Source organism: Megachile rotundata, chromosome 4, assembly GCF_050947335.1.
Source record: "Megachile rotundata isolate GNS110a chromosome 4, iyMegRotu1, whole genome shotgun sequence".
In the NCBI taxonomy this organism is placed as follows: domain Eukaryota; kingdom Metazoa; phylum Arthropoda; class Insecta; order Hymenoptera; family Megachilidae; genus Megachile; species Megachile rotundata.
The window spans coordinates 19,321,149-19,337,686 of record NC_134986.1 but is presented as its reverse complement, the minus strand read 5'-3'; the positions used below and the strand labels follow the sequence as shown (position 1 = coordinate 19,337,686).

The 16,538-nt window shown below is 31.3% G+C and overlaps 5 protein-coding genes across 20 annotated transcripts; 3 read left to right on the top strand and 2 right to left on the bottom strand.

Moving 5' to 3' along the window:
- The first annotated feature begins 87 nt into the window (after nucleotides 1-87).
- Nucleotides 88-6,936, top strand: sws (patatin like phospholipase domain containing sws). Of its 9 annotated transcripts, none has more exons than XM_012291046.2 (15): nucleotides 91-314; nucleotides 425-826; nucleotides 906-1,325; nucleotides 1,400-1,722; nucleotides 1,786-2,161; nucleotides 2,245-2,538; nucleotides 2,611-2,990; nucleotides 3,061-3,229; nucleotides 3,316-3,693; nucleotides 3,762-4,037; nucleotides 4,123-4,309; nucleotides 5,255-5,371; nucleotides 5,471-5,791; nucleotides 5,867-6,159; nucleotides 6,552-6,936. In XM_012291046.2, the coding sequence occupies exons 1-15, from the start codon at nucleotides 309-311 to the stop codon at nucleotides 6,651-6,653; spliced, it is 4,044 nt and encodes a 1,347-aa protein (XP_012146436.2). In that variant the 5' UTR covers nucleotides 91-308; the 3' UTR covers nucleotides 6,654-6,936. The 9 variants fall into 9 exon arrangements, with proteins under 9 accessions (XP_012146474.2, XP_012146480.2, XP_076387221.1 ...); XM_012291049.2 differs by lacking the exon at nucleotides 5,255-5,371 and adding an exon at nucleotides 4,805-4,921; XM_076531105.1 differs by lacking the exon at nucleotides 5,255-5,371 and adding an exon at nucleotides 4,805-4,921 and having other exon boundaries at nucleotides 6,285-6,936.
- On the bottom strand, nucleotides 6,759-9,292 carry Fpgs1 (Folylpolyglutamate synthase 1). 4 transcript variants are annotated; one of them, XM_012291018.2, is made up of 4 exons: nucleotides 9,152-9,287; nucleotides 8,763-9,074; nucleotides 8,423-8,538; nucleotides 6,759-8,337 (listed from the first exon to the last, which is right to left on the bottom strand). In XM_012291018.2, the coding sequence occupies exons 2-4, from the start codon at nucleotides 8,847-8,849 to the stop codon at nucleotides 6,981-6,983; spliced, it is 1,560 nt and encodes a 519-aa protein (XP_012146408.2). In that variant the 5' UTR covers nucleotides 8,850-9,074; nucleotides 9,152-9,287; the 3' UTR covers nucleotides 6,759-6,980. The 4 variants fall into 4 exon arrangements, with proteins under 4 accessions (XP_012146408.2, XP_012146430.2, XP_012146395.2 ...); XM_012291040.2 differs by lacking the exon at nucleotides 8,763-9,074 and adding an exon at nucleotides 8,645-8,737; XM_012291005.2 differs by lacking the exon at nucleotides 8,763-9,074 and having other exon boundaries at nucleotides 9,152-9,292.
- Uck (Uridine-cytidine kinase) lies at nucleotides 8,560-13,026 on the top strand. 4 transcript variants are annotated; one of them, XM_076531131.1, is made up of 5 exons: nucleotides 8,560-8,700; nucleotides 10,260-10,516; nucleotides 10,602-10,747; nucleotides 10,821-10,967; nucleotides 11,458-12,346. In XM_076531131.1, the coding sequence occupies exons 2-5, from the start codon at nucleotides 10,281-10,283 to the stop codon at nucleotides 11,589-11,591; spliced, it is 663 nt and encodes a 220-aa protein (XP_076387246.1). In that variant the 5' UTR covers nucleotides 8,560-8,700; nucleotides 10,260-10,280; the 3' UTR covers nucleotides 11,592-12,346. The 4 variants fall into 4 exon arrangements, with proteins under 4 accessions (XP_076387246.1, XP_076387247.1, XP_003699930.2 ...); XM_076531132.1 differs by lacking the exon at nucleotides 8,560-8,700 and adding an exon at nucleotides 9,352-9,477; XM_003699882.3 differs by lacking the exons at nucleotides 8,560-8,700; nucleotides 11,458-12,346 and adding exons at nucleotides 9,652-10,073; nucleotides 12,389-13,026.
- On the bottom strand, nucleotides 12,912-13,368 carry ubl (Ubiquitin-like protein 5). The gene is made up of 2 exons (XM_003699884.3): nucleotides 13,191-13,368; nucleotides 12,912-13,117 (listed from the first exon to the last, which is right to left on the bottom strand). Exons 1-2 carry the CDS (start codon nucleotides 13,366-13,368, stop codon nucleotides 13,074-13,076), a joined length of 222 nt encoding a protein of 73 aa, XP_003699932.1. The 3' UTR covers nucleotides 12,912-13,073.
- Nucleotides 13,369-14,036: 668 nt separating this feature from the next.
- On the top strand, nucleotides 14,037-16,534 carry LOC100875926 (nucleolar complex protein 4 homolog B). Of its 2 annotated transcripts, none has more exons than XM_003699885.3 (6): nucleotides 14,037-14,174; nucleotides 14,267-14,369; nucleotides 14,603-15,016; nucleotides 15,096-15,143; nucleotides 15,220-15,583; nucleotides 15,660-16,534. In XM_003699885.3, exons 1-6 carry the CDS (start codon nucleotides 14,037-14,039, stop codon nucleotides 16,162-16,164), a joined length of 1,572 nt encoding a protein of 523 aa, XP_003699933.1. In that variant the 3' UTR covers nucleotides 16,165-16,534. The 2 variants fall into 2 exon arrangements, with proteins under 2 accessions (XP_003699933.1, XP_012146359.1); XM_012290969.2 differs by having other exon boundaries at nucleotides 14,038-14,174; nucleotides 14,229-14,369.
- Nucleotides 16,535-16,538: the final 4 nt, after the last annotated feature.

The window sequence follows — 16,538 nt, the reverse complement described above, 5'->3', positions numbered from 1 at the left end:
TATAGTATGTGCATGTACATACATATGTGTACAAAGAGAAAGAAATCTTACCCTATAAAATGCATAATAGCGAGAAAATTGATTTATAAGTTGCAAACTTGTAAGTGCGACTAAAATGGCGCTGGATGACTCGAGCGAAGTATCAAAGGTCATTAGTTCAGTGTAGATAAGTAATTTCTCGCATACTAGGAGTTCACGTTGTTTCAAATCGCCTACATTGCATTTTCATGAATTTTTACCTATGAGTTCGTGACGCATTCTTCCTGCATAATTCTATTACAATCTGATGGAAGAAATGAATACCCACTATGGAGGTTGTATTTCATTTATAACTTTTTATGCTGTGTTTATACCTACGATACAAAACAAATGTGTGTGAACGTTTAGAAACGTTTATTATTAAATTAATTATTTTTAATTTTAGGTTGTGGAGTTATTTAATAAATGCAATGAAAACCTAAAATCTTTTATTGTATCAAAATGGATTGACAAATTAATTGCAGAATATCAAGCATCGAAGACATTGTTTATAGTGATAATATCAGTTTTGTTAATTATATTAATTATATCGATAATTATTCTACGAAAATGGAAAAACAAGGAATTTCTACCAGAAGTAAAAGAATTTGTTGGAGTAGGTACAGGCAAGCCCAGATTCAGAAAAAGAGACAAATTACTTTTCTATGGAAGAAAAATGTTGCGCAAAGCAAAATCTATCAGTGGACAAGTACATGCAACTGGACAAGGAAAAAAAAGAAAGGCTGTTATGCGATTTGCTCGAAGACTCTTGCAACTGAAAAAGGATACAGTACCTCTACAATTAAAAGTATTTTGATTTGATTTTGTTCTTTTTTTTTATTTTTATTCTATTAAGCATTCTATATTACTTGTTTGTATTTAAACAGGTATTAGAACCACCAGCTGAATATTTAGAAGAAGATTTAGGTCCTGGAGATAGAGTGCCACCTGATGCTTTGTATATGTTACAAAGTATAAGAGTTTTTGGTCATTTTGAAAAACCTGTATTTTTAAAATTATGCAAACATACGGAAATTATGAATTTGCCAGCTGGAAGTACTTTATTCAAAATTGGAGATCCAGATGAAAATTTATTTATAGTGCAACAAGGTTTAGTTAATGTTTATATCACAGGACCTGATGGCTCTCAAATATCATTAAAGTTGGTAAAAACAGGGGAATCAGTTACTAGTCTCCTTAGCTTCACTGATGTACTTACTGGACATACGAGTACGTATAAAACAGTTTCTGCTAGAACTGTGGAAGATTCAATTGTAGTTAAGTTACCAATGAGTGCATTTCAAGAGGTACAAATCAATTATACTTAATCCTTAGAAGGTTATATTGTTAACATTCTAAATTTAATGTTTATATTTTCTAGGTTTTTCAAGATCATCCTGATGCATTTGTTCGAGTTATCCAGGTCATTATGGTTCGCCTTCAGAGAGTCACTTTTACCGCTTTACATCAGTATCTTGGATTATCTGCTGAATTAGTTAATCAAGGGACACACAAGAAAAAACAAAGTCCATTTTCTGGATCTCCAGTTAGGTCAAGGACAAAAGAAAATTTTGCTTCACAGAGTGCAGAAAATCAATTCAGTGGACCTGTAAGCACGTCATCGGAACAGCATGCTTCGTGCGACATGTCTCATAACTCCTCACTAAATTGTCAACAATCTGTACCTATTGTTATAAATCGACGGTAAGTTTAACAAAATAGTTGAAAAGATAAAGTATGTTTTTATTAACACTTGTTCTATAATAGGCCAAAAACTAATCTTGATTGGAAAAATCAAAATTTAAGTCCACAATCAGGTCAGAACACAGCAGACATGGTACCGGAATGCGATTCTCATTGGCCAAATTCTTCGCCTATTACACCACAGCAGTCATTCCAAGGATCTCAGCATGGATCTCAACCAGATGTCATACACACGGGAAATTCTCATCCGAACAAGAAACGGTCTACTGTTATTGAACCAATTCAGCAACAGTTAGATGATGCACATCTTGTTCAGATAGCTACAGAGGCGTTTGTTAGAGAACTTGGCTTAGAAGATGATTCTATACTGAAAGATGGCAAAGTTCAAATTAGAGAAGTACCAGCTGGAACTTACTTAATGAAGGAAGAATCTCACAAGGTTATAGTGAAATGTTCCTACTGATCAATACAATTCATGTATTTATGAAAGTTTATGTAATGTTATATATATCTTTCCTTTAGGATGTGGCACTTGTCTATGTTGTATCTGGTGCATTATTAGTTAGCCAACGTGTTTCGGAAGGAAGAGACGTAGGTCAAGAAGTCTACATGTTTAGTGCTCATCAAGGTGAAATTGTAGGAGGTCTAGCTGTATTAACTGGAGAACCTTCTTTTTATACTATTAGAGCGAAACATCCTAGTCGCATAGCTCTTCTTAGTAAACCAACATTTTTTGCTATTATGCGAGAACAACCCACTGTTGTATTACATGTAGCCCACTCGGTTGTTCGAAGACTTAGTCCCTTCGTACGACAGGTATAAATACCTTAGTTTCATGTATTTATCTGTTAATGTCAATTCTTTACTTCATTATTATTCTGTTATAAGGTCGATTTTGCTCTGGATTGGTTATTCTTAGAAAGTGGTAGAGCAGTATATAGACAAGGAGATGAATCGGATTCAACGTTTATCGTATTAAGCGGTCGTTTACGATCAGTGATTACATATAAAAATGGGAAAAAAGAACTCGTTGCGGAATATGGTAAAGGAGACCTAGTGGGTATCGTAGAAATGGTCACTCAGACTCCACGATCAACTACCGTAATGGCAGTACGAGACTCTGAATTAGCGAAACTTCCTGAAGGATTATTTAATGTTATTAAACTTCGTTTCCCGATAGTAGTTACCCGACTCATAAACTTACTTGGACATCGTATACTTGGTACTTGGCAACAAGCACACGCAAAGAATGGTAGTAGTGATACACAGTACGTATCCGAAACATTTTGATCTTAAACATAAACTTTTATTATTACTTAAGCACTTATCGATTGATAGGCGAGCTGCTGCAACAGTCGATGCACGACCAGCCCAAGTGAATTTTTCAACTGTTGCAATAGTTCCAGTATCTGATGATGTACCGTTGACTGCATTTACATATGAATTGTATCATTCATTATGCGCTATTGGACCATGTTTACGACTTACTTCAGAAGTTGTTCGTAAAGTACGTAATTGATATCAATCAAACATTTATTTGATTCTATTACGAGTACCAAAACATACATAGTGAATGATTCTTTTTGTCAATAGACATTAGGTAGTAGTATCATGGAACCTGCAAATGAATATCGGCTAACGTCATGGCTTGCACAGCAAGAAGATCAGCACCGCATTTCATTGTACCAATGTGATTCGACGTATACACTGTGGACTCAGCGGTGTGTTCGACAAGCTGATTGCATCCTTATCGTAGGGTTAGGAGACAGACCTCCGTCTATAGGTAGAACTGAACGAGAAGTTGAGCGTTTAGTGATGAGGACGCAAAAAGAATTAGTGCTTTTGCATAAAGAAGGTGGTCAGAGGCCTTCAAATACAGTACAATGGTTAAATATGAGATCTTGGGTTTCTAGTCATCATCATATTCAATGTCCTAAACGAATGTTTACGAGAAGATCTCAGTACAGAATTGTAAGATATAACATATATAGTTGCGTTAAATAAAACGCTGAAATAATTTAATGAAATATTTTTTTTAGAATGAACTGTACTCAAAAGTTCTTATGTCAGAACCAAATGTACATAGCGATTTTAGTAGACTTGCTCGTTGGTTAACTGGAACCTCAGTAGGGCTCGTACTTGGAGGTGGTGGTGCTAGGGGTGCAGCGCATGTAGGAATGCTCAAAGCAATTATTGAAGCTGGTATACCTATCGACATGGTCGGTGGGGTTAGCATCGGAGCATTTATGGGTGCACTATGGTGCATGGAAAAGAACATTACGACAACAACACAAAAAGCACGTGAATGGTCCAAGGTATTACAAGTTTAAAATTAAAAATAAAATATATTAAATGTGTACACAAATATAGCTTTCACTTTTGATATTTCTTATTTTACAGAAAATGACACAATGGTGGAGACAAATAATGGACCTAACATATCCAGTAACATCCATGTTTTCAGGAAAAGATTTTAATAAAACAATTCAAGCAACATTTGGAGATACATACATAGAAGATTTATGGTTACCATATTTCATAATAACTACCGACATCACTGACTCGTGCATGCGTACACACACACACGGTCTGTATACAAACGAAATGTTTAACATTTAAAAAGCATTGATAGTTTCCAGTTCTCTTTGATTAAATACATATATTTAATATATGAAACTGAAATTTCTTCCATAACTGGAAACTCTCTCGCTGTTTTCATGCAGTTTGTAGAACTCGTAGTTGTGCTAATCTACATTTTTTTTTTTAATCCAAAATGTGTATCTTTGAACAAGCGCTACCGTAGAGCATTGCATAGAAATAAGCTTGAACAGCGGGAGTGAGCTTTCTGAATAATTATTGTTGACGTACTCTCCGTTCTGTATCGTTTGTTAAAAAATACCGAACATTATTTTTTTTTTATTCGAAACATAGATATATAAAAAACGATCTTCCTGTACTTGCTTTTAAGTAAATTATTGTATTAAAGAGCTTAAGGCTACCGATACTCTAGCGTTAAAGAACATAGGAAGTATCGAAGAAATTACGCGGACATAAATTAAAGAACTTAATTCGTCGTGTTTAGGATCGCTGTGGCGGTATATTCGGGCTTCGATGTCTTTGTCTGGTTACATGCCGCCCATGTGTGACCCAGTTGATGGCCATCTCCTGCTCGACGGCGGGTACGTCAATAACCTCCCAGGTAATTTGAGCGATACGTTAAAAAATGTGTCTAAGTTTGTTATGTCATCTCAGCTTGTGATATCATATATTAGTGTGTATGTTACGTGACAATATTGTGTAAAAATATATTTGTTTTCTTTTTTTTTTACTTTATAAAATTACCTGGACATTACAAATAATTTTACATCAAGAAACGGATGATATTGCATTTTATTCTTTTCGTTGACATTATCTTGAAAAAAAATTGGTAATAATTTAATAAAAGAATGATGTAAATTTGAAACCAATAAAGAGCTCACTCCCGTTGATAAAAGATGCATTTGTCAAATTCTGAATAGCTAAGTCAACTCAGGTTTACTATGGAGATACATTCGAGCCAGTATGACGATTGCGGGGGTTTTTCCTCCTATTTGCGACCCTCTTGACGGGCATCTTTTGGTCGATGGGTGTTATGTTAATAACGTGCCAGGTACCTTAAACGTGTATTGTTTTTTTTTATCATAGATATAATGGCATCGATACTGTAATCAATCGACAATATACAGTTTTATCATCTTCTTTGTTTAAGCTGACGAAATGTTGAGACAAGGAGCGCATCATATTTTGGCTATTGATGTTGGGTCACAGGATGATACAGATTTAACGAATTATGGAGATTCTTTATCTGGTTGGTGGTTATTATGGAAACGATGGAATCCTTTCGCGACACCTGTTAAAGTCCCCAATTTACCTGACATACAGTCCAGATTGGCATACGTGAGTTGTGTACGCCAACTGGAAGAAGTTAAAAACTCCGATTATTGTGAATATGTCAGACCTCCGATTGACAAATATAAAACTCTTCAATTTACTAATTTTGATGAAATTAAAGATGTTGGGTATCAACACGGTAAATATTATTTACTTGTGTACTAAGGGGAATCACGTACGTTCTATAGATATGAAGATTTTAATATATTTATAGGGAAAACGTATTTCGAAGGACAATCGAAAGCCGGTGTTCTTCCTAGATTTAACGCCGATAGAGAAATTGCACGGGCATTACGAGCCAAACATCAAGCACATCAACAATCCGTATCTTCGTATACTTTTACAGATTTAGCTCAAATGGTCTGCAAAGTCTCCAGAGGAAATCGATATGTAGATCTTGACATTGATTCTGATACAGATGAATTAGAAGAATATGAAGCAGATCTTGAAGAAGATGCACAAGAAGTAGGTTATGCCTCTGAACCCACTGCCGGTATTTTAGACCAGGTAATAATTTATATTCTTAGTTTAGATTTTTTTTTAAATATTATTCTTTATTTAAAAACAACAATATACACGGTACTTGGAATGTGCACATGGCATAACCAGGATTTTTGTCTGGGGTAGGCTAGGTCCCCTAGGTTTACTGGAAATTGGAGCACTTGAAAATTTGGGTCTCTGGAAATTTGAAAATTTCTGAATTTCATACTACCTGAAGAAGTCTATTCCATATTTTGAGAGGGCCAGGCCCACCCTGATCTGTACCTAATTATGCCAAAAAAATGTGCAACTCGGAGAGCCGATACGTTCGATTACCTGCACATTCTTATACAACACTTATAAAAAATTTATATACATTTTGTATATACATTGTATAATATTTGCTTTACATGCTTCAGAGTCCTGACGAAAATCGTATGCGAGGAAGAGCTGGTGTTTCTTTAAGTTTATCTGACACAGAAGCTGAATCAGAACTAGACTATCATACAAAAATATTTTAAGCGCTTTCTCAATTCTTATTTTAATACCACATATTTTGTGTATCATACGTGAACGTATAACATTTGCTTGTCACATGTACAAATTATTATAACATTATGTTTACGTAGTTTTATGAAAAATATATTTATACTAAAGTACCAAAAAAAGTTGTTAAAGAAAAATATCAACGTGTACTTTATGATGTCACAGAGATAACGACACAGTATCTCATTACTAAATTATAAAGTAATTCAACTGTTATTATAATTATTAAATACATAATTCTATTGTTTATAAAAGAAATATTGGTGTTATATGCACTCCGTTATAATTTTTAAAAATATATGTTAAAATTGCGTCCTCATAGTCAAATTTGGGTCTAAAACAGCTAGAGCTGCTCCTATTAAATGTAACGAACCCGTAATAAGTATTTGATATTTCTCATCATTATTATAATTAACTTCTTGTTTGGAGTTCTTTTTTATATCCTGTAAAGCCTCATTAACACTGTTTGCAACTATTGAATCTGGTCCCCACGTTTTAAAATTTATTTCACACTTAAATCTTTGTTCGTCTATAGATAAACAATTTGCTTCGTCATCTACGCTTTTGATTCCCGCAAAATTTGGTACAAAATACGCTTTGTAAAAATGTAAAGTTTTTAATGGTACTAATAATTTTGTCGGATCTCGAGTTCCAGATGTATTAAAAATAAGAAATTTCTTCCCTCGATTTTTACCGGTTAAATCGTTAAACCATGAAATACAATGTTCTATACTTTCAAATGTATGTGCACCATCTAAGTAAAAGTTACCAATACTACTTTCCAAAATTTGCATTCTACCTGGCCATTTACAAGATGCTAATCCTACTGCAATTTTATCTACATCTATTATATTTGGTAGCTGTGCTTGTTTCGTAGCTATACTTAATTGAGCATTTCTGTTCCTATAAAATTTACTGTTATTTAGGATATTATATGAACTATCTGAGTATTTATCGGATTTGGCCATCCATGTAATAGCCATTTGTATTGCTAGAGACGCATTTTGTTGCTGAATACTACTTGTTATGTTTAGAATAGGTGAAAGATTTTGCCATCTATATTCTTGAAAAGGAGGAACAAGATGTAATGTACAATCCTTTTCCATGGCTCTTTTTTCTAGTACAGACATTGCTTGAGGTAACTGTGGAACAGTAAATGCAAAGGTTTTTGGTTTAAAAATTCCGGATTTTTGATAAGCTATGGCCTCAATAGTATTACCCAATAAAGATGTATGCTCTAATGCTAGACTAGTTATACCCACACAAACAGGGTTTCTTACAATATTTGTACAATCCTGTTCACCCCCAATTCCAACTTCAATTATAGCAACATCAACATTAGCATCTAAAAATATATTAAACATTAGGATCGTTAAAAATTTAAAGTACATAGGCATATCACATTCATGTTCTTTTGTATCTTCCAGCTTCTTATAAACTGCCCAAAATTGTTCTGTAAAATACATTTGATTTATTGGTTGTCCATTTATTCTTATACGTTCTCTTACAGTAACCAAGTGTGGAGAACTGAAAAATCCTGTGTTAAAACCATGCTCACGCAAAATAGCTTCTGTATATGCACATGTAGACCCCTTTCCTTTTGTACCTGCTACATGTATAACAGATAAAGTATCCAACTTCTCAAGTGTAATACCAACTCTATAAAAACGATATTAATGAAATTATATTTGTATACAAAGTTTATATAAATTTGTTTTACACAGAAAGAAGAAAAAATTATTACCGCAGCAAATACTTTTTTGCTTCCAATATTTTACAAAAGGTATTAGAATTATTTTTTGTTGCTATCTTTAAATACTGAGCATTGCTTTGTAAAGAAGTCAATGCTTTTAGAGCAGCCTGCAAATATAACAAGTACACATATCAGTATATGCATGGTATCTTTGCTGTTTTTCTTTGATTTGTTTATTGTAAATTAAATAAAAAAAAAACATTTCTGATCTACCTCGTATGAATTATCATGACGATGAATACCGCTAAACGCTTGTTCCATAATTATATGTACGTATAAAACTTTATTCTTAGTAATTTTAAGTAACTAAAATAAGTGTTATACAAGTTACCTTATAATCTACTAGTGTGCAAACATAGCGATTACTGAATATATACGTCTGCATTACTTTGATTACTTTGCAAGATAAAGTAAACATTTAAATCCGAACTATTCCGGGAGTGGAAAAAGAGATATTCAAGAACTTATCTCAGTCTTACAACACGTGCTATGGATGACGACGTCCACTGGCGTTGTGTTTATATATTTATAACTTATGTTTTTCCCACGTGTGAATTCAATACAACATAAAAAGAGTTATGATAAGTATATACAAGAGTAATAGGTTGAAGAAGGACACATTTCCCAAATATCTTCTAATGTTCTGTTAATGCAGAGATAATATATTCTTTCGCTTCCTACATCTTTTTTTCTATTCATATATTTTGATTCACTACATACATATATGGCATGCACAGCTACAGGTAGGTCTATTTCCAGGAATTGGTAGTTGCAACGATATTGAACAACTTTTTTCTTTTGCAAAATGTTCATTAAGGCTTAGTTTTTGAATTATTAATGAAAAACACTGATCAACAATAGCGCGCGGGTTCAGTCATAAGAGTGTTGGCTATGAACCGATGTTAACCATAGTTGCGAACAAAAAAATGTGTGTTGCATCGGTAATGTAGTACGCACCAATCAATATGTAGTTATAAAATTTGTCATTATTAATAAGCATAACTTTACTGAGAAAGCAAAATGTATGGATCAAAATAAAGTAAAAGGTAACAGTGGGAATTTTACATTTTGTTCGTTCGTAATCATGATTAATATCGACATATAGCCAACACTCCATGCTTGAGCTCGTGCGCTATGCACGTGTTTTTATTGGTTAATGTTTTTCATTAATAATTCAAAACGAACATTTTGATAAAAAAAAACTTAGTTCAATATCATCCAAGTTATTATTTCCTACAATTATGCCCACTTGTAATCGAACAACTTGTGCAATCGATAAGTAGAGAGGCCTTCTGAACTCATTGTTAGTCAATTTGTGCTTTCGTCAAAGCAACAATTAAATACCGTAGCGGATGCGCGCGCATTTATGTATTGATTTACACAACAGATTGGTTATCTGCATTGACATTTTTGCCGTCGGACGAAATCACACCTCGTGCAAAACATTTTTTCGATATTATCTTTAAAATTGATTCGTTACTTCATTTTTAAAGATATATATAAATTCTCAACAATGGCAGATATGCCAATAAATATTATAACCCCGCGAAAAATGTCTTTTGGTATTAATGGGAAATTAAATGGGTTAGAAAGTAAAACACCTTTTCTAATTGGAGTTTCAGGTGGTACAGCTAGTGGTAAAGTAAGCAAGACTTTTGTACTTTTAAGAATTTCTTAACTTTGTTTGTTACTCTGTAAATAGTATGTTTTCGATATAACTTAACCTTCATTTAAAAACACTATGTTAAGTGATAGACTTTTTTTAATGAAATACATCATTATGCAATATCCTACTATTTATTAATATTTGCTTGTTCTATTATTTCAGTCAACTGTATGCAAACGTATAATGGAAAAACTAGGTCAAGTTGATATGGATCACATGCAACGGCAAGTAGTTTGTATTTCACAAGATAGTTTTTATCGAGATTTATCACCTGCTGAAAAACTGAAAGCCGAGAGGGGTCAATATAATTTTGATCATCCTGATGCATTTGATAATGATTTAATACTTAAAACTTTACAAGATATATTAGCTGGAGTAAAATGTGAAATACCTGCTTATGATTATAGGACTAACAGTCTGTATGTATTAATAGAATTTAATTGTGTTTAAAAGCATATCAAATAAATTAATATAATGTTATCAATCATTTTCTTGGGAATTTAGAATGAAAGATCAAATTACAACAATCTATCCTGCGGATGTAGTTTTATTTGAAGGAATTTTAATATTCTATTTTCCCAAGATACGAGAATTATTTCACATGAAACTATTTGTTGATACCGATTCAGATATCAGATTGGCTAGGAGAGGTAATGATATAACATCAATGCTAATGTTAATTATAAATACATACTCCTAAGTGAATGCTAATTATCTGTATAGTGCCAAGAGATATAAAAGAGAGAGGAAGAGATCTAGATTATGTTTTAAATCAGTACATGAATTTTGTAAAACCTGCATTTGAAGAATTCTGTCTTCCTACTAAAAAGTTTGCTGATGTCATTATACCAAGAGGTGCAGACAATACAGGTAAATTATACAATATTGTTACAATACATAAGAATTACATAAAATATTCTAACATGAAACTTGGATTATTTAGTTTTATACAATTTTTCATGCATTTATTCGATACTAAATATGTAATAAATGTTATTAAGTTTATCATAAAAATAAATTTATCTTCTATTATAATCTCAATTCATTTTTAATAAGTCTGCAGCTGATCAAATACTTGATTCATTTGTAATCCTACAACTATTATAATCTACTGTGGTTCAATTTTACAATTTCCTATTTATTGTTTGTTATACTGATAGATGATAATATTCAGTCAAATTTAGCTGCAGACTTCAAATAGTAAGACAGCTTAAATTTTTACTGTTTGTATGTGTATATATCTATAGCATTCATGGGTGCTGCCTGGTATGTAAGGGCTAACAAAACAAGCTGTCTTAAGTTAGTGCAGAAATGAAGGTCATATCAAAACGTACATAGTTTGGTTGTTGTATGTTTCCAGTGGCAATAGACCTTATAGTGCACCACATCTGGGACATATTGCGTTTGAAAAAGGCTGAAAACTCATCCGGGCAGCATCCATACTTCTACCAACATAAGCGTACCTCGACTTCATCCGATACATTCAGCAGATGATTTAATCATAATATGCTCACTTATAAAAACTATGTCTTTATATATGATATGTTTATGTAGAATCAAATTTTTACTGATTTTTTTTTAAATACTTAATACATCCTTTCTATAGTAATACAAATGTATTATATCTACGCTAAGCAACCAAAAATATTGCTTCTAGTGCCTATGCATTCATTAAACTCTATAGATAAAATTAATTTTACACTGTTCCTAAAACATGGACAAAGTACATAATTATATAAAGTACCTTGTTCAGGTATTGTAATTCCAATGATGCATAATTATTCAAATTTATACATAAGACTAATATATTAAAAGGGTTTTAGTATTATTTACATATATAAGAATCGTTATAAATATGTATGTGCAGTTTTACATTCTTGAAAGTTTGGATTTTTTTACATAATATTGCCCCTGATGACCGTACTTATATAAACCCAAATTTTTATATAAAACAATTTAAGTGAGCATAAAATACATTAGCATAATTATTCTTTATAATGTGATATATTTAATTTAAACTAATGCATTATTCTCATACTGCCATATTCAAACAACATTAATTATATTGATTCGGCGTGATACTAATCTCTTTATTTGGTATTCTTATTTCTTTCAAATGCTCAAATCATCTTAATCTCAATAATGATATTATACAAGTTAACTACAATTTTGATTATGTAATTTAATATATTATTTGTTTAGATTGTAAAATGAAATAATAAAGAAATCAGATTTCCATCATCATAAAACTAATTTTTAACCGTTCATTTATATTTTATATTTTGTTGCAGTGGCAATAGATTTGATAGTGCAACATATAAGAGACTTCTTAAGCGACAGGGGTAGGGTTACAGTACAACCTAAAAGTTCAGTATATAAAACAGAAAAATTATCCAAGAGGCCACATTAAAATTTTTAGAAAGAAAAAATAATTGGCTAAACATGAGTTAAATTATTATATATTTGTTATTTTTAATACTCATATTTTTTAATGTAGAAATTCTACATTAAATTAGTGATATATTTAAAGCAATGATCGAAATAAATTTTAAACAATATATTATAAATTATATTTTATTTTGATTATAAATATAAATGTAGAAATTTAAAACCAATCAGAAAGAATTCTCAAGTAATTTAAAAAGTTAAATATAAGATATTTATAAAGAATGTTATAACTTGGAAAAAGATATATTTGTGAAAAGTGAATTTGTAAAAACGTTGCAGCAATACTAAGACGATAGGTAATAATATTAAATAGCAGCCTCGTATGATACAAATGTTAATTAGTAATAATATTGCGAAATAAGATCATTTTGTAGTTATTATTTATGTTTATTATATAGTTATTATGTACATTGTATATTTAGATATTATGTAACATAGAAAATCTTGAACAGTTTAAATATAAAAGTTACTATTGTTGTTATATTATTGTTTATATCTAACATTAATTTATATAATATTATTAATAAATTATTGATAATAAAGTTCTAGATTCATACCATCATGAATTTCATCTTAATTGTTAAATTAAGGAAAAAGTTATTGAAATCTTGTATAATATGTACTATAATTGATTTAAAAGGATACAATCTTGAAGTTTTATGTGATCCTTAAAAATAGTATACCACTTCTTTAAAACAATCTTTTCCCAATGGGTTCCAGTTTGAGCTGCTATTAACTTTTTTAAGTCACCTATTGTATCATCTGGATTGCATTTTACTCTAACTTTTTTTCCAAGGCGATCATTGCACGTTATTTCTAGCATTTTGTGCCTTAATCGAATGTAAAAAAAAGAATGATTTATATCATTATTAGTGAATATGAAGCAAATTAAATAAATTGTATTATATATAATAAATTATTCTGGCGAAAAATCTTTGTATGATATACAAAATATATATTATTGACTTTGCAGGTTATGAAATATAAATAACAGTAACTATTAAATAGTGTATTACTTCATATATTTTAGCATCCTTATTAGCAAACCATATAATAATTTACTTAAAATAATGCTATAAAATAAGCATAATATACACAAAAATAATATTTTATATTTACTTACAAGGTATACTATATCAATATTCCTAAAGAACGTTACTCCGTTTATGTGCACCTTTATTAACTAAGAACACTTTAATTTGATTTATTCATAAAAGAACTTTAAAACTGTGTGTTTAAATATTCCAATAACCAGTGTTACAACATTCAAATCGTTAATCAAACGAAGAAACTGATACTATTGATGCTGCTGACATTATAGCTCATCAATTTCTTTTATAACTGACATAGTTAAAGCATGAATTATACTAATTTTATTATAATATATCGTAGCGATAAAGAGCACGGTGATTATAAAACAGAATAACAGTATAAAGAAAAACGTTCACGTATTTTTGATATCTTCTGCCATTACCGAATTCGTACACGACGATGGCGGACGCAGCAGATCTTCCCGGCGCTTCATCCAGTCAAAAGATGTCGTCGAAACTTATAAGACAAAAAGCACAGGAATTTCTGACTTCTAGAAAACATGCAAATAATTTAGTAGATATAATTGCTCAATGGGATGTAAGTATGAATTTTAAAATCATTTCAAATTGACGAATCTATGAACTTTTTAAGGTTATGTCATTTACTAAAATTCCTGATCACTCCATCAGGAATCCACCTCGTCCTGTCTGCTTACTATAGAAACGATATTTGTCGAAGTTTTGAAGAGAGGCGACATGTATTTAGAGCGTACAATAACGCTCACAATTTCAGGTATATTTGAAGGTTTTTATGTTTTTTTACAGTATTATTTGACAGTATTTGACATTGTATATTTTTTAATTTTTTGATGAAGATCTTACATTATAAACAATTTATATGTTTATACTTTGTGAAAATTTATTTTTGGGCACAAAGTGTAAACATAAGAATCAGAAACAGTATTGTTTTCATGTAGTAAATATTAAGAAACGTGAACTAGCTTTTCCATAAGATTTATGAAACAGAGCCAAGCCCTGAAGCGAGATATATCAATTGGTTGAGGAATTGTTATGAAGAAGTATGGGAGAAGATACTTGTATCAATAGAAAAATATCGGCCAGCCATTCAATTACAAGCTCTCACAACTGCCATAAAACTTATGGCAGAAGAAGGTAAAAATCCATTGGAACCTATTGGTAATTTAGGATATTATTTTCCACTTCATCGGTTAAAACCCATCTTGATGAGCTTACTTTCACCGGAGAAGGACAATGCTAGCTTAATATCTAGATTTCAAGAAATCATAGAATATCCAGATGCTCTTTACTACACATGGAAATGTCTTCCTTCTCTGACTCCAAAAAGGCAACCACACGAAATTTACATAAAAAATTTACTAGAGCTTATACACAAATTACCACTGCCAAAAGAAACAGAAGGTACAGATTAAAGATATTTAAATATTGCAATTTCTTTTAAATTTAAAGGAGACTACTAATAAATTTTGATTTTTTTTAGAAAATGAAATATCGGAAAATAAAAGTTTATTATGTAGACCTCAACAAGGTAAAAAAAGAAAACATTTTAATGGTTTTTTCATCAATTATAATTTTTTTTATATATCTTATATGATTTTTAATAGCCACTAAAAATTTTATATGGGATCAAGCTGGAGCTAGACGCGCCCTTAATAAAGTGTGGGCATGTGTCATGCATTGGGTACTGACACCACAATTACACAAACAGTTATTAGTAGTTCTTCTAGAACGAGTTATGCCACATTTAGAAAAGCCTGTTCTACTAACAGATTTTCTTATGGATTCGTTAGATGCAGATGGGCCTATTGGCTTACTTGCATTACAAGGTGTATTTTTGCTGGTCACTAAACATAACTTAGAATATCCTAATATTTTTACGAAACTGTATTCCATGTTTGAACCAGAAATTTTTCATACGAAATATAAAGCTCGGTTATTTTATTTATCGGATCTTTTTCTTAGTTCAACGTGAGTATTTGCAACATCTTAAAGTATTTTGTAATCGTAAATTATATTAACTATAATAATTATATAATGTTTTCAGACATTTACCAGAAGCATTAGTTGCTGCTTTTGCAAAACGGCTTGCACGTTTAACCCTTGTAGCACCACCTGAAGATATTCTTATAATTTTACTTTTTGTTGGAAATCTTTTATTAAGGCATCCTGGGTTAAAACGCCTTATTGATCATCCGCAAGGAGGAGAAATTTCATCGGAAGAAAATAACGGTGCTGGAGATCCGTTCTTAATGGAAGAACGAGATCCTTTGTTAAGTAACGCACTTCTTAGTAGTCTTTGGGAAATTAAAGCATTACAGTGGCATATTGTACCAAGTATCGCTAGTGCTGCACGTTTTATTCGTGAACCTCTTCCTTCTGTTGAGTATGACATGGCGTCAGCTTTAGAACGTACCGGAGGACATTTGTTTGATAGTGAATTAAAAAAGAAAGTCAGAGATATTATGTTAACGTTTGAAAGACCAAATTCTATGGCTTTACCAAAAGGTGAAAGATTACTGCAATATTGGCAATTGACGACAATGCACTGATCAGTAATATCAAAGTTGTGCATTATATATGCATATTGTGCAATATGCATTGTTATAAAAAAAGAACTGTTTTTTCAATGAAAACGCAATGGAAATAATCAAGGACATTCTGCGTTTTTTTAAATACATTAAAAACAGTAATAGGAAAATATTGCAACTTTTTTATTATTTAAAATCTAAAACAATTGCAAAGGAATTGATTCAGAGTATATTGTTTCACGAGCAACATGTAGATATGTATTTTTAGATCTTTAATCATGCAGCTATATAGCATAACAATTACTCGTGAATGCTACCAATTCTGTTAACTAAAGTCATTTGTATGCATGAATGTGTGATAATAAAATGAAAGATATTTTAATTTAATAAATCAC